Raw genomic sequence first — 26,297 nt, forward strand, 5'->3', positions numbered from 1 at the left:
TCCAAAGCTGCAATCACAATTCTGCAAGCTTCAGAGTTAAAATCTTCCAGATTTTTTTTTTCTAGATCAATGTCTGCATTTGCAATCGGGAAGGGGTACAGTAGCTTTTATATCAGGTATGGTTCAGCAATCTGATACAAACATGAACTCTCTTCCTATATTAGTGCAGCTCAGCTAAGTTCTTAGAGTTTAATCTGTTGACAGACATGCTGTTTATAATGACAATCAGTAGAATTGTGAATGCAGCTCTGGATTATAATACAGGTTAAATCTATTTGCAAATTAAAGGTGGCCATGCGCTTTCAATAATCAGGGGACATCTGTTAGGGCAGCTGGCAATGGCCGCCACTGACCTGCTCTCCTCTGTGGACACGAATGCTACAGCCTCTATACTTCTGCATAGTGCTCCAGCTTTCTTCTCCATAGGACATACATGCTTACCTCCAGGGCCAGTGTGCATGCTTCCAAATCCTTCCCCAGCCAATGGCTAGAGGTCACTGGGTATTTAAGGCACCCTCTCCATGCAGAGGGTGCTTGAGGTTCCCTGGTGACCAGCAAGTGTGTTTGATAGTCTAGTGCTATTGTGATTTACCTGTATTTAAACTGTGTTATTTCCTGCCGTACTCCAAGTTTTTTTTCTATCCTACCTGTATGCTCCTAGGCTTCCAGTTTTAGTTCTGTTTGTGTTTAAGTTAACCCTGTCCATCTGCCTTATTCGTGTTCCTGTCAAGTACCCAGCCTGCCTGCCCTGTCTGTGTCTTCACTACCACCCAGCCTGCCGGTTCATCTTCTGCCTTCATTCATCTACACTACCAGTGTGTAGTCCAGATCTACTAAGCTAGATCTAAGCCTTAGTGACTCATCCTGTGGTTTTGGGGCATTTTCTGTATCCTGAGCTCACTGTGCCTGCACCGGAGTCCCTGACCACAATGAGTCAGCTGTTAACTACACCTGAGACCTCCTGGGACTGTTCCAGGAGGTAGCGGTCTGGTTGCTTTCCTGCAGCTAAGTCCAGATACCTGTGATCCCTATACAGGGGTAAACGGGTGAATAGCAGGGGACACTACACCCAACCGGTTAGTTGGCACAGTGGATCCACACTCACTGATCCGTAACAATAGCTATTTCTCCTGACCTCCTCAAACACATCCAAGATCGGTTCACTCTTGGGAGACTGGCGTAAGCCATAGCCAGACACCTCTGGTGGCAACTTATCTTCTTTGAGAACAACATGCCTGATCCTTTTTGTCCCTAATATATGTTGAAAAGATGTTGCCTGAACTCCCCAAACATGTTAGATCATTGACCAGTCCTACTGAAATCAGCAATTCTGCCCAATTTAAGTCTAATATGTACGGTCACCTTGGCTGTTATGTAGATCATTTTGATATGTATACAGTAAACGGGCATTTAAATGTGAACATACACATAAAAACAAAAATCCACAAAACTTCAGCAAAAAAAAACATGAATCTTAATAATTAGGTGTTTTGGGTTATGTCCATAATATCCCTTAGTATGAGCTGATATTATGGCTTCATTTTTGTCTACCTTCCCTCCTGTTTTAAGGTCAACTTCTGCGTTCCTCCCAGTCTTTGAATATTGATGGCTTACATTCTGTTCCAATCTAACCATTTTATAAGGAATGCAGGACAAACACTCACACAGAGATCATTACTGTTTATTGGGTATTAGATATGCTCACAAACACTGCTTAAGGAAAGGTTCCACTATTCCCCATCATCCTGGTAGAACCAGGTTCTGTAGAACCCGTAGGCCTCAGTACTTAATGAATGCCATTTTAATTTGTTCCTCCAGCAAGTCCCTCATTCTTAATCTAGAAAGTCCACATGGGTAGAAGACTTTACACTTATTTTCAATTTTGAGGTGTCATTATTTTCCAAAGTTACACATTAAAAAGTAATCTACTGGAAGGGCAGTGTGCACTAAGTTCTTTCAGGTTCTTCTATTTTATCTCATTCAATGTTGAATAAAGATAGGATGAGACAAAATGTATGGACTTCAAACACCTGATGATGTATGTTATATTGCGTATGGAATGCATGGAATGTAAATGACAGGTATAACTAGTATGCCAAAAAGATGGCAAATTTGGGACCATTATAGTTTATGTACATGTTCAGCATATACATCATTTCAGTTTCCCGGAGTATATGCAGATCATGTACCACTTCTGTGGATACACAATGGATATTTTTTTTAAAGTACTGTAGGAGGCTCTTGACCACAAAATAGAAGATAAATCCTCTCCATGAATGTTCTCCTGCTTTGACATGTGCTCATTATTTCCTACTAACAGTATTAACGCTGCTATTTAATCAGAGAAAAATAATTTGACATTATATCAAAATCTCTCTTTCAAACCTTGCCCAGTACTAGGAGAATATCTACTCTAGAAGACCTTGTATTTGATTGTGCTGAGGGACAGAGAGGGGTTTACTAATAACCATACAGTAGGGTTACCGGGATATAGGCATCTGAAGGAAGAGTGCCTCATCTACACAACCATCATTTATGCTCCTATTTTATATGGAAAATATTTTATTACCATTCAGGAAACATTCTTAATTACTTGTATTATATGGACAATAAATGTGGAAATCTCGTCTCGTTCTCATATCCCCTAGATGGAAAAAGTTGAAATCTGACACATTATTGTCTCTGCTAACCTTCAAACATGTAAAGTATGTTGTTCATTGATATTATGTATTAACTGCATTACAAAAATAATCTAATTATGTATATTGTTAACAAAGTTTGCACAAGAGGCATAAAAATTCTGCCAATTTGTATTATTCCAGAAGAATCATGGTAAAATGATAAAGTTCTATCCCGAATTTACAGAGTTAGTAAAAATCGATCTTGCTCAGGAGGCTTCTTCACCCATGTGCCAAGGCCTGATTTCTGAATGGCTTTAAAAAGCTGTTGCTTCACACATTGGTAAGTTGTATTTACCATCTTGGCTTCACAGTACACTGAAGGCATTTCTTCTTGACTCGGAGATCGTGAGCTCAGCTGTGAGATTAAACAAAAGAAAAAAAGGCATTTAAATATCTAATTTACTGTATTTTACATCAACTTTGTTGTGGTCATAAATTAGTTCAGAAGATCATTCGGGAGAGGAAAAAAGGGAATAGAGAGAGCCATTAGATAGCCAGTATGACTGATTTGGATTTCACTAGGAACAGCATTTTGCATTTTGTTATGTATTGTGAAACATAGAAGCTGCAGAAGCCAAAAAGCCAAATTGCTAATAAAAACCTATTAAAACCCTTTTTAACCCAAAATATCTACATCAATAAAATATGACTCCAAAGGTGTCCATAGACTTTCATTTTCTTTTCTTAGAAAGGTTACTTTTCATCCCTCTGACTTGAACTGTGATACCCGACACAGCCGATGGACTGTTCCTGTCCCTAAAGGTTTTTCTATGCTCAAAATAAGGGTGTACCCATCATGACAAAAGTAGATAGCAGCTGAAATTAAAAACTAAAAAGAATCAAGCTATTTGGTTGCTATTGGTGTCCTTAGGACAAGGCTACATAAATATCCCAAATTGTTTGTCAACATATATAATAATTCAGATTGATAGTTCTATAATTATAATAATGATTATTACAACTACTATTATTATTATTCATTGCCTATGCTATAACATTCTTCATCTTCTTTTATCAGATAATAATTATTGAAATTATGAAAATGTTTGATTCTTTAGAAGTGATACCACAACCTCATTTCATTTCATTATATTTAAAGAGCTATTCCAGTTTCAGCAAACAATGCTTATTCACTGCTAATTATACTTTCTGTATTCATTTCTCATGGTTTTCTGTTAGAACCTTTGTTGGAAAAAAATCACTCCTGATCATGTAAGGATCTCTCGGGTCTTACAAGACACAGCTGTGAACTGAAGTAAAAGGTGTGCAGCTTTATGATCATCACATGAATGGGGCAGATTGTAATACACTGGAAGTAAACAAACAATATTCACACTGAATGTCTACAAGAAGGAAACTTGAAATCCATGAGGAATTAATACAGAAGGTATAATATATTGTGTAAATGTAAAAGTGTAATGTATTGTGTGTAAATATATTTTATTAAATGACAGCTAATATCACTATTTAGGAGAGCAGAGTGAGGGCCTACAGAGATCACACTGAACAGGACAGAGCAGCTTACAATGCATGAGAATACATGCAGGTTGCAAAAGACAAACAGTTAAACAGTTTTCATAAAATTATTTACTAAAATTATTTTAACCAAACAAACACATTTCAGAAAAAAAATGGACCCAAGGTGCCTATGGCCTTTCCATCAAATAACACATCACTACTAAAGAATGAAGAATTTTCATCATCTCAAAATGTGATGTTTTAGTTTCTTCTAGATTAACCGCATAAGGACCCATTACGTACATGTACGTCATATCTGGCCGTGACTTAAGGACCAGTGACGTACATGTAGGCCATGCTGATCGGGCGGGTGCAGGAGCTGCGCCCGCCTGATCAGCTGCAGGGGTCCGGCAGTCACTGATAGCCGGACCCATGCTGTATGCGCTGGTATTGGTGAACACATTAACCCTCGCACTGCCGCAGTCAGCGCTGACCGCGGCACGTGCGGCATCCTGCCGGGTGGCCATCAGGTCCCCGCGCTGCTGTGACGAGGACCCGATAGCAGGGAAGGCAGCCCGATGCCTTAGGCATCATGGCTGCCTTCCGTGACACCCTGTGAGATCCAGCTCCCTGGATCTCACAGGCAGGAAGCTGTAAGTGTATTACACTGTATAATACACTTACAGCCAATGCATCACAATACAGAAGTATTGTAATGCATTGTAAAGGGGATCAGACCCCCAAAAGTTGAAGTCCCATAGTGGGACAATAAAATTGAGTAAAAAAAGAAGTAAAAAAAAAAAGTTTTACAAAAAAATTAGTTTCAATAAAAAAAAAAAAAAGCGTCCTTTTCCCAAAATAAAGTAAAAAAAAATTGTAAACTATAGGGAAAAAAAGAAAAGTAGACATATTAGGTATCGCCGCAGCCGTATCGACTGGCTCTATAAAAATATCAGATGACCTAACCCCTCAGGTGAACATCACCAAAAAAAAAAAAAAAACTGTGCAAAAAATTTTTTTTTTTGTCACCTTACATCACTAAAAGTGCAACACCAAGCGATCAAAATAGCATATGCCCCCCAAAATAGTGCCAATCTAACCGTTACCTCATCCCACCAAAAATTAGCCCCTACCTAAGACAATTGCCCAAAAAAAAAAAAAACTATGCCTCTCAGACTATGGAAACACTAAAACATGATTTTTTTTTTTGTTAGGTATCGCCGCGTCCATAACAACTTGCTCTATAAAAATACCACATAACCTTACCCCTCATATGAACACCGTAAAAAAAGAAAAAAGAAAAACGGTGTAAAAAAGCCATTTTTTGTCACCTTACCTCACAAAAAGTGTAATAGCAAGCGATCAAAAAGTCATATGCACCCCAAAATAGTGCCAATCAAACCGTCATCTCATCCCACAAAAAATGGGACCCTACCTAAGTAAATCACCCAAAATATAAAAAAAAAAATATGGCTCTCAGAATATGGAGACACTAAAACATGATTTTTTTTTGTTTCAAAAATACTGTTATTGTGTAAAATTAAATAAATTTAAAAAGTATACATGTTAGGTATCGCCGCATCCGTAAGAACCTGCTGTATAAAAATATCACATGAACTAACCCCTCAGGTGAACACCATAAAAAAAAAAAAGTGTTTGTCACTTTACATCACAAAAAGTGTAATACCAAGCGATCAAAAAGTCATATGCACCCTAAAATAGTACCAATCAAACCATCGTCTCATACCAAAAAAATGAGCCCCTACATAAGAGAGTCACCCAAAAAAAATAATAATATGGCTTTCAGAATATGGAGACACTAAAAAAATGTTTTTTTCAAAAATGCTTTATTATGTAAAACTAAAACAAACAAGCAAAAAAGTCATCATATTTGGTATTGTCGCGTCCGTAACAACCTGCTCTATAAAAATATCACATGATCATTGTAACATTGTAACATTCAACATTGTAAATAGCAAAAAATAAAAACGGTGTCAAAACAGCTATTTTTTGTTACCTTGCCTCACAAAAAGTGTAATATAGGGCAACCAAAAATCATATGTACCTTAAAATAGTTCCAACAAAACTGCCACCTTATCCTGTAGTTTCCAAAATAGGGTATTTTTTTGGAGTTTCTACTCTAGGGGTGCATAAGGGGGTCTTCAAATGTGACATGGCAACTTAAAATTATCCCAGTGAAATCTGCCCTCCAAAAACAATATGGCGTTCCTTTCCTTCTGGGCCCTGCCGTGTGCCCATACAGCAGTTTACGACCACATATGAGGTGTTTATGTAAACTACAGGGTAATAAATATTGAGTTTTGTTTGGCTGTTAATCCTTGCTCTGTTACTGGAAAAAATGGATTAAAATGGAAAATCTGACAAAAAAGTAAAATTCAGAAATTTCATCTACATTTTCCTTTAATTCTTGTGGAACAACTAAAGGGTTAACAAAGTTTGTAAAATCAGTTTTGAATACCTTGAGTGGTGTAGTTTCTAAAATGGGGCCATTTATGGGTGGTTTCTACACTGACCAAAAATTTAAACGCAACACTTTCGGTTTTGCTCCCATTTTGCATGAGCTGAACTCAAAGATCTTAAACATTTTCTACCTACACAAAAGACCCATTACTCTCAAATATTGTTCACAGTGGACAACGAACACAGGTGCATGTTATTGATGACATTTTGAATGCACAGAGATACCGTGATAAGATCCTGAGGCCCATTGTTGTGCCATTCATTTACGACCATCACCTCATGTTGCAGCATGATAATGCAAGGATCTGTTCACAATTCCTGGAAGTTGAAAACATCCCAGTTTTTGCATGGCCAGAATACTCACCGGAGCTGTCACCCATTGAGCATGTTTGGGATGCTCTGGATCGGCGTATAGAGTGTTCCAGTTCCTACCAATATTCTGCAACTTCGCACAGCTATTGAAGAGGAGTGAACGAACATTCCACATGCCACAATCAACAACCTGATCAACTCTATGCGACGGAGATGTGTTGCACTGCATGAGGCAAATGGTGGCCACACCAGATACTGACTGGTTTGCTAACCCCCTTTCCCCCAGTAAGCAAATTCTCTGAAATGCCTTTGGAGACGGCTTATGGTAGAGAAATGAACATTGATTGCACGGGCAACAGCTCTGGTAGACATTCCTGCAGTCAGCATGCCAATTGCACGCTCCCTCAAACGTTGCGACATCTGTGGCATTGTGCTCTGTGATCAAACTGCACATTTCAGAGTGGTCTTTTATTGTGGGCAGTCTAAGGCACACCTGTGCAATGTTCATGCTGTCTAATCAGCACCTTGATATGCCACACCTGTGAGGTGGGATGGATTATCTTGGCAAAGGAGAAGTGCTTACTAACACAGATTTAGACAGATTTGTGAACAATATTTGAGAGTAATGGGTCTTTTGTGTATGTAGAAAATGTTTCAGATCTTTGAGTTCAGCTCATGCAAAATGGGAGCAAAACCAAAAGTGTTGCGTTTATATTTTTGGTCAGTGTATCATGTAAGCCTCACAAAGTGACTTCAGACCTGAACATGTCCTTAAAAAGTGGGTTTTGGAAATTTTCAGAAAAATTTTAAGATTTGCTTCTAAACTTCTAAGCCTTCTTACGTCCCAAAAAAAGAAAATGTAATATACAAAATGATCCAAACATGAAGTAGACATATGGGAAATGTAAAGTAATAACTATTTTAGGAGGTATCACTATCTGTTTTAAAAGCAGAGAAATAGAAATTTAGAAAATTGTGAATTTTTCTAAATTTTGGGTAAATTTGGTATTTTTTTTTTAAATAAAAATGAAATATTTTGACTTTACCACTGTCATGAAGTACAATATGTGACGAAAACAATCTCAGAATGGTTTGGACAAGTAAAAGTTTAAAGTTAAAGTTATCACCACATAAAGTGACATGTCAGATTTGCAAAAATGGCCTGGTCCTTAAGGTGAAAAATGGCAGGGTCCTGAAGGGGTTAAAGAAAATTAAAATATTTATGACATTATATAATTAATAATATTGAATGACAGCAAGACGAGATCTTGAAATTGGAGACGAAATGATGCAGAAAGTACATTAGAAAATTGCATAACCTAAAGGGGTTTTCTGGGATTACCATGGGTTGTTAACAGATATGCTCATGTAGTTGCTTACCTCATGAACATCTTCCCAATGTTTTTTTTTATTTGGACTCTTCTGACCCGTTTTCATCATGAAAACCAATCACTCATCATCAATCACCATCCTGTTTGTAGCACTTTCTGTTGCTGTATTCAACCAAACCCATGATGCACTTCTCCTTTCACTGCCACAGCTCTAGCACCACCCCTAACAACTCCCAGCTAGTTTATAGCTCCTCCTACCAGCTAGTTACATAGACGCTCCCCTATCACTTCCTTTGTTGCTGCTTTGACACACCCATTGACATAACATCACAGGAAATATGAAAGTGCTGCATGGACATGTTATTTCAGCCCAAATTGAGAGAGCAATAAGGCTAATAGAAATACATTGCAAAATTACAGTTACCTTCATAAATGATTATTTTAAAAGATGTTAATGCAGACCAGAAAACTCCTTTAACCACCTCCGGACCGCTGTACACACAGACGCGTCCTGGAGGTGGTTGATTCATTCCTCCTGGACGCGCCGGCGCGTCCTCTCGTGAGACGCGAGATTTCCTGTGAACGCGCGCACACAGGCGCGCGCGCTCACAGGAACGGAAGGTAAGAGAGTTGATCTCCAGCCTGCCAGCGGCGATCGTTCGCTGGCAGGCTGGAGATGTGTTTTTTTTAACCCCTAACAGGTATATTAGACGCTGTTTTGATAACAGCGTCTAATATACCTGCTACCTGGTCCTCTGGTGGTCCCCTTTGTTTGGATCGACCACCAGAGGACACAGGTAGCTCAGTAAAGTAGCACCAAGCACCACTACACTACACTACACCCCCCCCCCGTCACTTATTAACCCCTTATTAGCCCCTGATCACCCCTGATCACCCCATATAGACTCCCTGATCACCCCCCTGTCATTGATCACCCCCCTGTCATTGATCACCCCCCTGTAAAGCTCCATTCAGACGTCCGCATGATTTTTACGGATCCACTGATAGATGGATCGGATCCGCAAAACGCATCCGGACGTCTGAATGAAGCCTTACAGGGGCGTGATCAATGACTGTGGTGATCACCCCATATAGACTCCCTGATCACCCCCCTGTCATTGATTACCCCCCTGTCATTGATTACCCCCCTGTAAAGCTCCATTCAGACGTCCGCATGATTTTTACGGATCCACTGATAGATGGATCGGATCCGCAAAACGCATCCGGACGTCTGAATGAAGCCTTACAGGGGCATGATCAATGACTGTGGTGATCACCCCATATAGACTCCCTGATCACCCCCCTGTAAAGCTCCATTCAGATGTCCGCATGATTTTTACGGATGCACTGATAGATGGATCGGATCCGCAAAACGCATCCGGACGTCTGAATGAAGCCTTACAGGGGCATGATCAATGACTGTGGTGATCACCCCATATAGACTCCCTGATCACCCCCCTGTCATTGATTACCCCCCTGTCATTGATCACCCCCCTGTAAAGCTCCATTCAGATGTCCGCATGATTTTTACGGATCCACTGATAGATGGATCGGATCCGCAAAACGCATCCGGACGTCTGAATGAAGCCTTACAGGGGCGTGATCAATGACTGTGGTGATCACCCCATATAGACTCCCTGACCACCCCCCTGTCATTGATTACACCCCTGTCATTGATCAACCCCCTGTAAAGCTCCATTCAGATGTCCGCATGATTTTTACGGATGCACTGATAGATGGATCGGATCCGCAAAACGCATCCGGACGTCTGAATGAAGCCTTACAGGGGCATGATCAATGACTGTGGTGATCACCCCATATAGACTCCCTGATCACCCCCCTGTCATTGATTACCCCCCTGTAAAGCTCCATTCAGATGTCTGCATGATTTTTACGGATGCACTGATAGATGGATCGGATCCGCAAAACGCATACGGACGTCTGAATGAAGCCTTTCAGGGGCATGATCAATGACTGTGGTTATCACCCCATATAGACTCCCTGATCACCCCCCTGTCATTGATTACACCCCTGTCATTGATCAACCCCCTGTAAAGCTCCATTCAGATGTCCGCATGATTTTTACGGATGCACTGATAGATGGATCGGATCCGCAAAACGCATCCGGACGTCTGAATGAAGCCTTACAGGGGCATGATCAATGACTGTGGTGATCACCCCATATAGACTCCCTGATCACCCCCCTGTCATTGATTACCCCCCTGTAGAGCTCCATTCAGATGTCCGCATGATTTTTACGGATGCACTGATAGATGGATCGGATCCGCAAAACGCATCCGGACGTCTGAATGAAGCCTTACACGGGCGTGATCAATGACTGTGGTTATCACCCCATATAGACTCCCTGATCACCCCCCTGTCATTGATCACCCCCCTGTCATTGATCACCCCCCTGTCATTGATCACCCCCCCTGTCATTGATCACCCCCCCTGTCATTGATCACCCCTCTGTAAGGCTCCATTCAGACATTTTTTTGGCCCAAGTTAGCGGAATTATTATTTTTTTTTCTTACAAAGTCTCATATTCCACTAACTTGTGTCAAAAAATAAAATCTCACATGAACTCACCATACCCCTCACGGAATCCAAATGCATTGGATATTCCAGACTTCTTCTCACGCTTTAGGGCCCCTAGAATGCCAGGGCAGTATAAATACCGCACATGTGACCCCATTTCGGAAAGAAGACACCCCCAGGTATTCCGTGAGGGGCATATTGAGTCCATGAAAGATTGAAATTTTTGTCCCAAGTTAGCGGAACGGGAGACTTTGTGAGAAAAAAATTAAAAATATCAATTTCCGCTAACTTGTGCCAAAAAAAAAAAAATTCTATGAACTCGCCATGCCCCTCATTGAATACCTTGGGGTGTCTTCTTTCCAAAATGGGGTCACATGTGGGGTATTTATACTGCCCTGGCATTCTAGGGGCCCCAAAGCGTGAGAAGAAGTCTGGTATCCAAATGTCTAAAAATGCCCTCCTAAAAGGAATTTGGGCACCTTTGCGCATCTAGGCTGCAAAAAAGTGTCACACATCTGGTATCTCCGTACTCAGGAGAAGTTGAGGAATGTGTTTTGGGGTGTCATTTTACATATACCCATGCTGGGTGAGAGAAATATCTTGGTCAAATGCCAACTTTGTATAAAAAAATGGGAAAAGTTGTCTTTTGTCAAGATATTTCTCTCACCCAGCAAGGGTATATGTAAAATGACACCCCAAAACACATTCCCCAACTTCTCCTGAATACGGAGATACCACATGTGTGACACTTTTTTGCAGCCTAGGTGGGCAAAGGGGCCCATATTCCAAAGAGCACCTTTAGGATTTCACAGGTCATTTACCTACTTACCACACATTAGGGCCCCTGGAAAATGCCAGGGCAGTATAACTACCCCACAAGTGACCCCATTTTGGAAAGAAGACACCCCAAGGTATTCCGTGAGGGGCATGGCGAGTTCCTAGAATTTTTTATTTTTTGTCACAAGTTAGTGGAAAATGCTGATTTTTTATTTTTTTTTCATACAAAGTCTCATATTCCACTAACTTGTGACAAAAAATAAAAACTTCCATGAACTCACTATGCCCATCAGCGAATACCTTGGGGTCTCTTCTTTCCAAAATGGGGTCACTTGTGGGGTAGTTATACTGCCCTGGCATTCTAGGGGCCCAAATGTGTGGTAAGGAGTTTGAAATCAAATTCTGTAAAAAATGACCTGTGAAATCCGAAAGGTGCTCTTTGGAATATGGGCCCCTTTGCCCACCTAGGCTGCAAAAAAGTGTCACACATCTGGTATCTCCGTACTCAGGAGAAGTTGGGGAATGTGTTTTGGGGTGTCATTTTACATATACCTATGCTGGGTGAGAGAAATATCTTGGCAAAAGACAACTTTTCCCATTTTTTTATACAAAGTTGGCATTTGACCAAGATATTTATCTCACCCAGCATGGGTATATGTAAAAAGACACCCCAAAACACATTCCTCAACTTCTCCTGAGTACGGAGATACCAGATGTGTGACACTTTTTTGCAGCCTAGGTGGGCAAAGGGGCCCATATTCCAAAGAGCACCTTTCGGATTTCACAGGTCATTTTTTACAGAATTTGATTTCAAACTCCTTACCACACATTTGGGCCCCTAGAATGCCAGGGCAGTATAACTACCCCACAAGTGACCCCATTTTGGAAAGAAGAGACCCCAAGGTATTCGCTGATGGGCATAGTGAGTTCATGGAAGTTTTTATTTTTTGTCACAAGTTAGTGGAATATGAGACTTTGTATGAAAAAAAAAAAAAAAAAATCATCATTTTCCACTAACTTGTGACAAAAAATAAAAAATTCTAGGAACTTGCCATGCCCCTCACGGAATACCTTGGGGTGTCTTCTTTCCAAAATGGGGTCACTTGTGGGGTAGTTATACTGCCCTGGCATTCTAGGGGCCCAAATGTGTGGTAAGGAGTTTGAAATCAAATTCTGTAAAAAAAGACCTGTGAAATCCGAAAGGTGCTCTTTGGAATATGGGCCCCTTTGCCCACCTAGGCTGCAAAAAAGTGTCACACATCTGGTATCTCCGTACTCAGGAGAAGTTGGGGAATGTGTTTTGGGGTGTCATTTTACATATACCCATGCTGGGTGAGAGAAATATCTTGGCAAAAGACAACTTTTCCCATTTTTTTATACAAAGTTGGCATTTGACCAAGATATTTATCTCACCCAGCATGGGTATATGTAAAAAGACACCCCAAAACACATTCCTCAACTTCTCCTGAGTACGGAGATACCAGATGTGTGACACTTTTTTGCAGCCTAGGTGGGCAAAGGGGCCCATATTCCAAAGAGCACCTTTCGGATTTCACAGGTCATTTTTTACAGAATTTGATTTCAAACTCCTTACCACACATTTGGGCCCCTAGAATGCCAGGGCAGTATAACTACCCCACAAGTGACCCCATTTTGGAAAGAAGAGACCCCAAGGTATTTCGTGATGGGATTAGTGAGTTCATAGAAGTTTTTATTTTTTGTCACAAGTTAGTGGAATATGAGACTTTGTAAGAAAAAAAAAAAATAAAAATCATCATTTTCCACTAACTTGTGACAAAAAATAAAAAGTTCTATGAACTCACTATGCCCATCAGCGAATACCTTAGGGTGTGTACTTTCCGAAATGGGGTCATTTGTGGGGTGTTTGTACTGTCTGGGCATTGTAGAACCTCAGGAAACATGACAGGTGCTCAGAAAGTCAGAGCTGCTTCAAAAAGCGGAAATTCACATTTTTGTACCATAGTTTGTAAACGCTATAACTTTTACCCAAACCATTTTTTTTTTACCCAAACATTTTTTTTTTATCAAAGACATGTAGAACAATAAATTTAGAGCAAAATTTATATATGGATGTCGTTTTTTTTTGCAAAATTTTACAACTGAAAGTGAAAAATGTCATTTTTTTGCAAAAAAATCGTTAAATTTCGATTAATAACAAAAGAAGTAAAAATGTCAGCAGCAATGAAATACCACCAAATGAAAGCTCTATTAGTGAGAAGAAAAGGAGGTAAAATTCATTTGGGTGGTAAGTTGCATGACCGAGCAATAAATGGTGAAAGTAGTGTAGGTCAGAAGTGTAAAAAGTGGCCTGGTCTTTCAGGGTGTTTAAGCACTGGGGGCTGAGGTGGTTAAAGGGTTTCTGTCACCCCACAAAAGTCATATTTTTTTTTTGGGATAGTTAGATTCCTTATAGGGCGATATAGGAGAATATAATGGTCTTACTTACTTTCATGCGGCCGATTCTTTATAAAACAAAGTTTTATAATATGTAAATGAGGGCTCTACCAGCAAGTAGGGCGTCTACTTGCTGGTAGCCGCAGCAGAAAACCGCCCCCTCGCCGTGTTGATTGACAGGGCCAGCCGGGATCTCCTCCTCCGGCCGGCCCTGTCAGTAATTCAAAAATCGTGCGCCTCTGGTCATTCGGCGCAGGCGCTCTGAGATGAGGAGGCTCGTCTCCTCAGCACTCCCTCAGTGCGCCTGCGCCGATGACGTCTTCTCTTTCGGTGATGTCATTGGCGCAGGCGCACTGAGGAGACGAGCCTCCTCATCTCAGAGCGCCTGCGCCGAATGACCAGAGGCGCGCGAATTTTGAATTACTGACAGGGCCGGCCGGAGGAGGAGATCACGGCTGGCCCTGTCAATCAACACGGCGAGGGGGCGGATTGCTGCTGCGGCTACCAGCAAGTAGACGCCCTACTTGCTGGTAGAGCCCTCATTTACATATTTTAAAACTTCGTTTTATAAAGAATCGGCCGCATGAAAGTAAGTAAGACTATTATATTCTCCTATATCGCCCTATAAGGAATCTAACTATCCAAAAAAAAAAAAATGAGTTTTGTGGGGTGACAGAAACCCTTTAAGTAACCTTTCTTAAAAACATAATGTCCATTTAATAGAAACACTCTAAACATACGCTGCTTTTCTATTTCTTTAACCATATAAGTTTTTTTTTCTTATAACGCTCCGAAGCCCCAATGCTCTTTACCTGACAAATATTGAGACCTTTAAAGGGGATAGAACAAACACACATCTCCAGGCAGAACGCAGCTGTTAAAAGGTTCATAAGCCAAACTTCATTAGGCCTTGATCCTTTGCACTGCAGGGGGATTGTGTGTTGCCGGCTGACGAATGTCTTAAATTGTTGAGAGAGCAGTACCGAAGATTGTGGCTTTATGAATTCTGTCCTTAGTGACAAAATAAAAATGCATTCTAGTGAATCTTAGTACCCAAGACATACCGGTGACTAATAACACAAAGGAGCAGGAAAAGTCTTGTGCGTAGAATTCCCAAAAGGTCTAATAAAGTGGTATTTTTTTTATTAAAACTCAAAGTGACAAATAAATAAATAAATAAATAAATAAACAAAGGTAAAGCAATAAAACACCATAATGTTCTGGAGGGTGATTTACATCCAGCGACAGAAGGGTTACATTTTCCCTTGTGTTTTACGGAAATCTTATCTATACGAGAATTTAATTGACTAGTACTTCAAATGATTTATTATATGAAGTAACAAGGGAGAGAATCTCAAGTGCCAATATATCCTTTGCAGCTTAAGTAAAATGAATTATTTTGTCAATATCAGGAGCAATAACGTAAGTCGTCGTGAGTAATGGAGAAAGCTTTTGTTTAGGAATTCAATTAGCTCATTCACTGACTGGTTTCTAATTGCCAGCCTTAAAATGCACATAAATATTGGAGAATAGGATTGTTAAATGTGGTCGGAGAGATTCTTGTAGTTAACGGACTATGTAAAATGTGTTTGTCAGTTATTTATCTCTGTCTGGGATAAGTACCTGAGAGCATTAGAGAACGGCAGGAAAAGAACTGAGATTACTGTTATGATGAGAGCGGTATAAATATCGGATTCCACATTCTGCTATCTGATCAACAGTCATCACAGTGCAATGGACCATGTAACGGGATCAGGATTATGATAGGATGCGTACATACGGTATGTGATCACTCTCTTGTCTTTCAAGCTTTCTTTGATTTATGTAAAATATAAGACCTGAAGGTTAAAGGGGTTGTGCAGTACAAAGATACTGATGACCTATCCACAGGATAAAGCCTCATGCTGACGTCCGTTGAACACGGTCCGTGAGATACCGGACTGGCATCCTGCTTAGTGCAGGAGCGCATGGCGTCATTGGTTGCTATGACGCTCTATGCTTTGTGCCGCCGCAGTACAGTAATACACTAGTATAGATCATACTATTGTATTACTGTACTTCGGCGGCGGCACAAAGCGCACAGCGTCATAGCAACCAATGACGCCGTGCGCTCCTGCACTACGCAGGATGCCAATGCGGTATCTCACGAACTGTGTTCCACGGACGTCGGCATGAGGCTTAAGTCATCAATATCAGATCGGTGGAGGTATGACTCCCGCCGATCAGCTGTATGAAGAGGTAGCGGCGGTCATGCAAGTGATGCTCCGGCTTCAAAAATACCTATGCGTCATCTCACTTGAATGGGATGATGAGTTGTAATTACTATTCGCAGCCTCTACAAGTGAGACGATGCACAGGTAAATCTGGAGAGGAAATCCGCTACGTCTTTAAACAGCTGATCGGCGGGGATCCTGGGAGTTGTACCCCCACCAATCTGATATAGATGACATGTACTGAAGATACAGTAACAGCACTTTAATCTGGGTGGACGACCAGGGTGATGAAGGGTCACAATGATGGAGCTATATGCTTTCTCTATATCCGCTATATGCTTTCTCTATATCCTCTGACAGTCTTAAAGGGCTTGTCCAGAATTAGAAAAACTTGTCTGCTTTCTTCCAAAAACAGCACCACACCTGTCCACAGGTTGTGTGCAGCAATGCAGCTCTGCCCCATTGACTCCAATGGAGATGAGCTGCAATACCAGACTCATGATAAGCCATCACTATCTGACTGGAGGGGATCCAACAACCAGCACTCTACCAATGAAGTGTTCTCGAGTTGCTCCGGAAGTCAGCACTGGAACTACACAGCTCTGTCCATTGTGTAGAGCATGGACATGTTTACTGCAGTGCTGCTCCCACTGGAGCAGAGGATGGCTCAGACATCTGGTACCAGAGCTACTCAGGACAACTGATAGACGGGAGTGTGAGTGTCGGAACCCCCACCGATAAGACATTGAAGTCTTATCCTAAGGATAGGCCAATAATAGTAAAATTAAGGAATTTTGTCAGCTTGAAAACACCTCCAAAACTACAGTAAGCAGTGAATAGTATGATGAACACTGATTTTGAATCTAAGTAATTCTTATTGGTATAGAACTATGCTGTATCCGGGGAACCATACAGCTTGCTGTACTACACTGTTTCTGTAGATCTCATGCACTGCAATGGGAGCTACTGAAACAGCAGAGTGCTGTCCCGCTCTGGTGTTTCCGGCCCAAAAGATGACTTTTCCGACTTTATCAGTCTTCGCATTAATATTATCAATCCAGGCATGATTACAATAACAGATATCACCTATACATAGATAACACAGGATCCACCATTCACAGTAGGAGATTGTCACAGCTTATCTACTCCCCATCCTTACACAATGACCCCTGCACAGGTCACAGAGCATGCCTAAAAAACTCTCCCATAGAAGTCAATGTGGTCCCTTCCTGTCCATTGTGTCTATGGAACATGGGGATTCCGGCAAGATGTCCGCCCCCATAATCATGTTCAGGAAATAGAATTAAAAAAAATCTGCAATCAGAAAATAAAAACAGATTAGAAAAAAGGAGATGAGCTGATATCTGGTTTTAACTGGCTGAAAAAAATATAGGTGAGCTTCCTTCACACATAGTAGATTTATAATTTTATTTTTACTTGCAAAACCTCCCATGAATGTGGGTTTTGCAAGCACGTGTTTTTTTTTAAATTAAAATTTTAAGTGGTATTGTTTTCAGGCAAGTCCTATAGAGAAGCCTAGGGAAAATGCCTACCTGGAGCATGCTGCTTTAAGGAAAAAAATGCCAAGGACCCAGAAACATATCTCAAAAATTTGTCCATCTGGTTGCAGCGTTTTTTTGGAACAGAAAAAAAAAGGAAAATGTAGCTGTATGAAACCATCCCCAAAAGGGCGGTTCCCTTTGGACAATCCCTTTTTGTAAGAAGAGTCCCCTGTCTCCCACTCTCATCTTTAAGACTTCTTTCAAGCTGCGCCAGTTCTCCGGAATGCTCTACCCTAGACAATCAAGTTAATTCCCAATATCTACAATTTTAGGCGTGCCCTAAAAACGTATCACTTTAGGCTGCCCTATCATATTCCCTAAGGCTAGTTTTACATCTGTGTGTTTAAATCCAGCAGGCTGCTTCAGCAGAGGCAGAAAAACACACAATAATAATACCAGCAAACATTTTTATTTCAGGCCACCATTGATCCATATTTTCTCGGGGGGAAAAAACTCTTGATGTGATAAATTTATCACACAGCAAATTAAATTTTTGTGGTCGGAATACCAGCCGTTTTTCAGTCAGGCAGCTAACAATCATGCAGAATCCTGCAGAATTAAGGTTTTACAGTCCATAAAATCCCACAAAATCCTTTTAAATATTAAAACTATTCACAATGCAAATGGCTTATGGCATCATTTGTAGACTCTTAATACACTCCATAGATTGTAAGCTCATACGGGCACAGGGTTTCTTTCCTAATATATGCAGCTCACTAGTTTTTTGTTTTTAGTTTGGCCAGTATGTGTTTGTAAAACATTTTATATATACTGCATAGGAATATAAAAGTGCTATTAAAAAATAAAAAATAAAAAATCCAGCACATAAAATTTAAAAGCATCTACATAGACAGGTATTTTAGTGGTTCTTTCCAATTTAATTTCTTATAATGTGTCACGGATGGTGTACAGGAAACAAGACAATACAATATAAACAATGACTCACTGGATCTACAACTAAGGAACAAAAGGGAGACCCCTGCATGAGACCTGCCGCTCTCCCTTATTGCTCAGCCTATGCGACCACCCCAAAGGTGGATGGGCGCATATCCACGTACCTCGACTATCTTACACCTGAAGACCCTACAATAGTGAGGGGATACGACCACCGGCTCCCTACACAGACACGGAGGGAGTCAGGGTCACCTGGATCCAGAAAACAGAAAATCATAAATACATAAACAGCACTTATCTTGCAGACGACTGGGGACTGTGGACTGAGAACTAGGAACAGCATGCACACACACTCCAGGAAGTTGTATAAGCCGCACACTACTGCATTCTGGGGAGGAACTTAAAGGGCAGCAATCAGTCCAACTGCATGACAGCTGAGATAGACTAACGAGATGAGGAACTCAACCAAAACAAAGAAATTCAAGGAGGAGGATCTGAAAGGCTCCTGTCAGAGTTTCTCAACTGTCTGGTTGTGACAGTACCCCTCCCTCTACGAGTGGACTCCGGACACTCAGGGCCCACCTTCTCAGGATGAGACCTATGGAAAGCCCTGATGAGACGAGTGGCCTTAATGTCCGTCACTGGGACCCACATCCTCTCCTCAGGACCATAACCCTCCCAATGAACGAGGTACTGGAGGGAACCGCGGACAAGACGAGAATCCACAATCCTAGAGACCTGAAATTCAAGATTTCCATCAACCATAATCGGAGGAGGAGGCAAAGGCGAGGGTACAATAGGTTGACCATAAGGTTTCAATAAGGACTTATGAAAAACATTATGGATCTTCCAAGTCTGAGGAAGATCAAGACGGTAGGCAACAGGATTGATGACAGACAGGATCTTGTAAGGCCCAATAAACCTAGGACCCAACTTCCAGGAGGGAACCTTTAATTTGATATTCTTGGTAGACAACCACACCAGATCACCAACATTCAGGTCCGGACCAGGCACACGTCTCTTATCTGCCACACGCTTATATCTCTCACTCATGCTCTTTAGATTATCCTGAATCTTTTGCCAAATAGATGACAAAGACGAGGAGAATCTGTCCTCATCAGGTAAACCAGAAGACCCCTCTCCCGAGAAAGTCCCAAACTGCGGATGAAACCCATATGCACCAAAAAATGGTGACTTATCAGAGGACTCCTGACGACGGTTATTTAAAGAAAACTCAGCAAGGGACAAAAAAGAACACCAATCCTCCTGATTCTCCGCCACAAAACAGCGCAGATATGTCTCCAGACTCTGATTGACGCGCTCTGTCTGGCCATTCGACTGCGGGTGGAAAGCAGAAGAGAATGACAACCGAACCCCCAAGCGAGAACAGAAAGCCTTCCAGAATCTGGAAACAAACTGCGTGCCCCTATCAGAGACTATGTCTGAAGGAATACCATGCAATTTGACAATGTGGTCAATAAATGCCTGCGCCAGCGTCTTAGCATTGGGCAAACCAGGAAAAGGGATGAAATGCACCATTTTGCTAAAACGGTCCACCACCACCAGAATCACAGTCTTCCCCGAGGAACGAGGCAAGTCCGTTATGAAGTCCATGGACAGATGTGTCCAAGGACGGGAAGGAATGGGTAAGGGAAGGAGAGGACCTGATGGCCGTGAATGAGGGACTTTGGCACGAGCGCAAGTCTCGCAAGCTGCCACAAAACCCTCAACCGACTTACGAAGCGCAGGCCACCAGAATCTCCGAGCGATGAGATCCAGTGTGGCTCTTGCCCCCGGGTGCCCAGCAAGGACCGTATCGTGGTGTTCCTTAAAAATCTTGTGTCTCAAAGCGAGAGGCACAAACAACCTCCCAGGAGGACAAAGATCAGGAGCCTCTGACTGGGCTGCCTGCACCTCTGCCTCCAATTCAGGAAAAAGAGCAGAGACCACCACATCTTCAGCCAAAATGGGACCCGGGTCTTCAAAATTCCCACCTCCCGGAAAACAACGTGACAGGGCATCTGCCTTCACATTCTTAACCCCAGGGCGGAACGTGACAACAAAATTAAACCTTGAAAAGAACAAAGACCATCTGGCCTGTCTCGGGTTCAGACGCTTGGCTGACTCTAAGTAGGCCAGATTTTTATGGTCAGTAAACACGGTAATAGGGTGTCTGGCTCCCTCTAGCCAATGGCGCCATTCCTCAAAAGCCAACTTGATGGCCAACAATTCCCTATCTCCCACATCATAATTTCTCTCTGCGGAGGAGAGTTTCTTCGAGAAAAAGGCACATGGTTGCCATTTGGCAGGAGAGGAACCCTGAGACAAGACCGCACCCACCCCTACCTCAGAAGCATCAACCTCAACTATGAAGGGTAACGAAATATCAGGTTGTACCAGGATGGGAGCGGAAGCAAAACTCTCCTTGATATTAGAAAAAGCCTTACGCGCCTCTACCGACCAGGAAGAAAAATCTACCCCCTTTCTGGTCATATTAGTGAGTGGTTTAACAACAGAGGAATAATTCAAAATAAATTTCCTGTAATAATTGGCAAAGCCCAAAAAACGCATCAGCGCCTTCTGATTCTCAGGAAGCTCCCACTCAAGCACAGCGCGGACCTTCTCGGGGTCCATGCGAAAACCAGAAGCGGAGAGAAGAAACCCCAGAAATTGAATTTCTGGAACCGCAAACACACATTTTTCCAGTTTCGCATATAATTTATTCTCCCGCAGGATGAGCAAGACCTGACGTAAGTGTTCCTTATGAGTCTTGAAATCAGGAGAAAAAATCAAAATGTCATCCAAATACACTAATACAAATTTTTCCATTAAATGATAAAAAATGCTGTTCACGAAATGCTGAAAAACGGCTGGGGCATTCATCAAACCAAAAGGCATAACCAAATTCTCAAAATGGCCCTCAGGGGTATTGAAAGCCGTCTTCCATTCGTCTCCTTCTCTGACCCTGACCAGGTTGTATGCCCCTCTTAGGTCTAATTTGGAAAAGATTTTAGCCCCAACAACCTGGTTAAACAGGTCTGGGATCAGAGGAAGCGGATAAGGGTCACGAATAGTGATACTGTTCAGCTCCCTGAAATCCAGACAAGGTCTTAAAGAACCATCTTTTTTCTTAACAAAGAAAAAACCAGCGGCAACAGGTGACTTCGAGGGTCGTATGTGTCCTTTTCTCAGACTCTCAGAGATATAAGCATGCATAGCGACCCTTTCAGGTTGGGAAAGATTGTATAAACGAGATTTAGGCAGTTTGGCGCCTGGGATGAGATTAATAGGGCAATCGTACTCCCTGTGTGGGGGCAAATCCTGAACTCCACTCTCAGAGAAGACATCCGAAAATTCAGAGAGGAAAGGTGGTACAGTCTTAGTAGAAACCTCAGAAACAGATGTCATGAGGCAATTCTCTCTGCAAAAGTCACTCCAACCATTTATTTGCCTCGCTTGCCAATCAATGGTGGGGTTATGTTTAGTGAGCCAGGGTAGCCCCAACACTAGAGGAGTAGGCAAACCGCTAAGGACAAAACATGACACATCCTCAACATGAGCATCACTCACAATTAAACGAATATTGTGAACTATGCCCTTTAATGATTTCTGAGAAAGTGGAGCGGAATCAATAGCAAAAACAGGAATATCCTTTCCCAAAGTGCATACCTGGAAACCATGAGTTATTGCAAATTGATTATCAATGAGATTGACAGCTGCTCCACTATCCACAAAAATCTCACAAAAAATGCTCTTGCTCTCTAGCGCCACCCTAGCAGGCAGGACAAAACGGGAACTACAAGCAAACGGAAAACCTTCAATTTCCGCCTCAACCCTGCCAATAGTAACAGACGGAACATTTTTAAAAGATTTTTTCCTTTTTGTTTCTTTATTACTCCCAGAAGACTGCCTGAATCTCCTAGAGGGACAAACATTTGCCAAATGATTTATACCTCCACAACAAAAACAAACCCTCCCATGCGGGCTGAATCTTCTATTGTCAGAGGCAATCAACCCCAGCTGCATGGGCTCCTGCTCAGAAGGGGCTGACAGCGACTGAGACCCCTGCGCACAGAAAGAGACCGCTGCACTGTCCCGGGACTGAGTATGACAGGAAGGAGAGATCTCTCCTCTCTCTCTAAGACGCCTGTCAATACGAACAGCCTGAGATATAGCAGAATCCAAGGAGGTAGGTCTCTCATAAAAGGCAAATGCATCTTTCAATCCCTCTGAAAGACCATGGCAAAATTGACTTCGGAGTGCAGCATCATTCCAACCAGTATCAGCTGCCCATCTCCGAAATTCTGAGCAGTATATCTCTGCGGATTGTTTACCCTGGCATAACAGACGTAGTCTAGACTCAGCCAGAGCAATACGATCCGGATCATCATATATCTGACCCAGGGCTAAAAAGAATTCATCCACTGAACGGAGGGGCCGTGCCCCCTCCGGCAGCGAAAAGGCCCAGGATTGAGCGTTACCCCTGAGCAGCGATATAATGATCCCCACCCTCCGTTCTTCATCACCAGAGGAATGGGGAAGAAGGCGAAAATGGAGTTTGCAAGCCTCTCTAAAACGCACAAAATACTCACTACGCCCGGAGAACGTATCCGGGAGCGAGATCTTAGGCTCAGAACAAACTCCATGAACGCAAGCTGAACCGGTCACTTGAAACTGAGAAAAAGTCTTACGGAGATCAGCTACCTCCAATGAAAGACCCTGGAAGCGCTCAGCCAAAAGTGAAACCGGATCCATGCTTGAGACGGTTTTGGCGGCTTATAATGTCACGGATGGTGTACAGGAAACAAGACAATACAATATAAACAATGACTCACTGGATCCACAACTAGGGAACAAAAGGGAGACCCCTGCATGAGACCTGCCGCTCTCCCTTATTGCTCAGCCTATGCGACCACCCCAAAGGTGGATGGGCGCATATCCACGTACCTCGACTATCTTACACCTGAAGACCCTACAATAGTGAGGGGATACGATCACCGGATCCCTACACAGACACGGAGGGAGTCAGGGTCACCTGGATCCAGAAAACAGAAAATCATAAATACATAAACAGCACTTATCTTGCAGACGACTGGGGACTGTGGACTGAGAACTAGGAACAGCATGCACACACACTCCAGGAAGTTGTATAAGCCGCACACTACTGCATTCTGGGGAGGAACTTAAAGGGCAGCAATCAGTCCAACTGCATGACAGCTGAGATAGACTAACGAGATGAGGAACTCAACCAAAACAAAGAAATTCAAGGAGGAGGATCTGAAAGGCTCCTGTCAGAGCTTCTCAACTGTCTGGTTGTGACATAATGTAGTTGGTTAGTGGTACCTGGTACCCACACATTTCTGAAGTCTGAAGTTACTGTACATATGTACTGCATGCTAAAGACCTTTAAGAGGGGCCAGGAGGCAAGGAAACATTAAGATATGTAACAAAGAGTTTGGGACTCCATTGAAGACATCATCAGGATAAGGCTGAGTTCACACTTCAGTTATCTGGTCAGTTATTTCAATCAGTTATTGTGAGCTAAAGCCAGTAGTGAAGCCTACTCAGATATAAGGTATAAGGGAAAGATATGCACCTGTTCTGTGGTTTTGACCCACACCTGGTTTTGGCTCACAATAACTGATGGAAATAACTGATCTTATAGCCAAAGTGTGAACTCAGCCTAAAATGTGTATTGCTACCACCACATCTCTTTGTATCATATGAGCGTTGGCAGGGTGCCACATTGGGCACTGGTCGATGGGATCTCGCTCAATTGTTCACGGCATTGTTGACTGTTACTTACTTAACTCTGTACAGTATGTTATATTTTGTACATATCTTTAATCATAGTTTAGTAAACTCTTTACACACCTAAAGGCTGTATTACAACAGCCAATTGTAGGGCAGATCATCGCTGACAAGCATTCGTAGGAACGCTCATTAGCGATGATCTGTCTGTGTTATACTGCAGCAAATGCTCGTTCATCGAACAATCGCAATCTTTCAGATGGTTTTAAAATCATCATTTACCGGCGGCAGATCATGCTGTCTAATCACAGTCTGCTACTGGCAAACAATTAATCAGTATGGGGAGGATACATTTTAATAGCTATATATTAAAGATGAACTGTGAACAGATACTGTACCTTTCCATAAAGCCTCGACCACCGAACATATAGTAAGTGCTTGCAGAGTCTGGATGAACTTCCACAGCTTCTTTTCCCTGTTGTTGCATTAATAACTTCCAGATCTGAACTTCCCATAATCCAGTTCATGCTAAAATCTAGCGATTTTCCTGGTTGACGAGCTTGAGCATTGCTTATACCTGCCCAAAAACAAAAAGAAGAACCATCAAAAACAAAAAGAAGAACTACTGTAATGACACTAGCCCACATCTATCATTGTGGCTGTACCTGAATTCTGGGGTAACATGTGCCAAACGTTGGCACATCTCATTTTAGACACATTTATGAAGCAAGTAAACCAAAAAGAAAATTCCACTGTGTCTCACCTGCCATGGAAGGGGGTGGCATAACGTAGCAAGAAAGCTGTGTAGTTTAATGGGAAAGGGTGCATGGCTTAAGATAATCCATTTTGTGCTAACTAATAGGTGGTATAAAGTAAACATGAGTTTTGCCTCCATGGTATGCCACTGCCTACGCGCTAATATTGACTATAAATATAAGTTACAAATTATTGCACACTTCATATTTGTGCCATAATTTGTGAATTTTTTTAGATTCTCGTCACTTTTCTAAAGTGGAAATAAAAGAGCCAAGGCTTAGTGGGAGCGGAAGGGCTTCACACAGCCTGCCAGATTTACTAGAACTTACTCCAGAAACTGGTGTAAGTTATAGCTGGATGGTGTAGACTTCACTTTCTGGTGCACAGACTGCCAGAGATGTGCCTAATTTATTAAGAGGCATCTGCCATGTAATAAATTAGGCATATCTCACTGGGAAGGCCAGTCTTGATAACTGTTCCTCATCAGTTGCAGCACTGGACTGGCCCACCAGAGTACCAGAGGATCCTCTGGTGGCCCCAGGTTGTGATGCCATATGTTGGCAGTTGGCTTTGGAGCCAATCACTTGCTACTAGAGTCTATTTCTTTGAATCAAAATCTATTAGACAATATTGATGACATAAGTGTTGTCCCCCGAGAATTGGTGAGCCCAGGGAAACCCAGTCTCACACCGTTCAGTTGGATTCACATGGCATTGTTCCTTACTGCATCATATGCCATGTTAGAGAAATATTCTCCCCTAGAAGCACTGCATCTAAATGAGAACTCCTCTAAAATGTGGTGACGGGTGGTGGCACCATGTGGTGGCACAAGAGGTGTCTACCGCTCTGGAACACGGGAGTGTAGACACTTTGTGTGCCGCTGCTCAGGAACTGTGCGCATGGTGCATAAGCCCTAAGGCTCAAGTAGCAGAGCACATGGGGTTTCCTCTGAAAAAAACAGCAGTAATTTTAAGGTGAGGTATTAAGTGTGAATATTACACCTTTACAATTTGGGTCAATGAGATGAAAATTTACTTACGCATGATACCAGGAAAATATCGAATTATTTATGTATTGCAATAAATGGTCACAGATGGATGAAACATCACATAAATTCTGTGATTTCAT

At 42.1% G+C, this 26,297-nt stretch overlaps 1 protein-coding gene across 1 annotated transcript in view; it reads right to left on the minus strand.

The window, feature by feature from the left end:
- Positions 1-2,717: 2,717 nt before the first annotated feature.
- ADARB2 (adenosine deaminase RNA specific B2 (inactive)) overlaps positions 2,718-26,297 on the minus strand; it is a 761,328-nt gene continuing 737,748 nt past the window's right edge. The window contains exons 10-11 of the mRNA XM_040434228.1: positions 24,812-24,990; positions 2,718-3,036 (exon numbers count right to left, since the gene is read on the minus strand). Coding sequence (XP_040290162.1) covers positions 2,860-3,036; positions 24,812-24,990 — 356 coding nt within the window. The 3' untranslated portion in view covers positions 2,718-2,859. The remainder of the gene's footprint in view (positions 3,037-24,811; positions 24,991-26,297) is intronic.

This window comes from Bufo bufo, chromosome 5, assembly GCF_905171765.1.
Source record: "Bufo bufo chromosome 5, aBufBuf1.1, whole genome shotgun sequence".
In the NCBI taxonomy this organism is placed as follows: domain Eukaryota; kingdom Metazoa; phylum Chordata; class Amphibia; order Anura; family Bufonidae; genus Bufo; species Bufo bufo.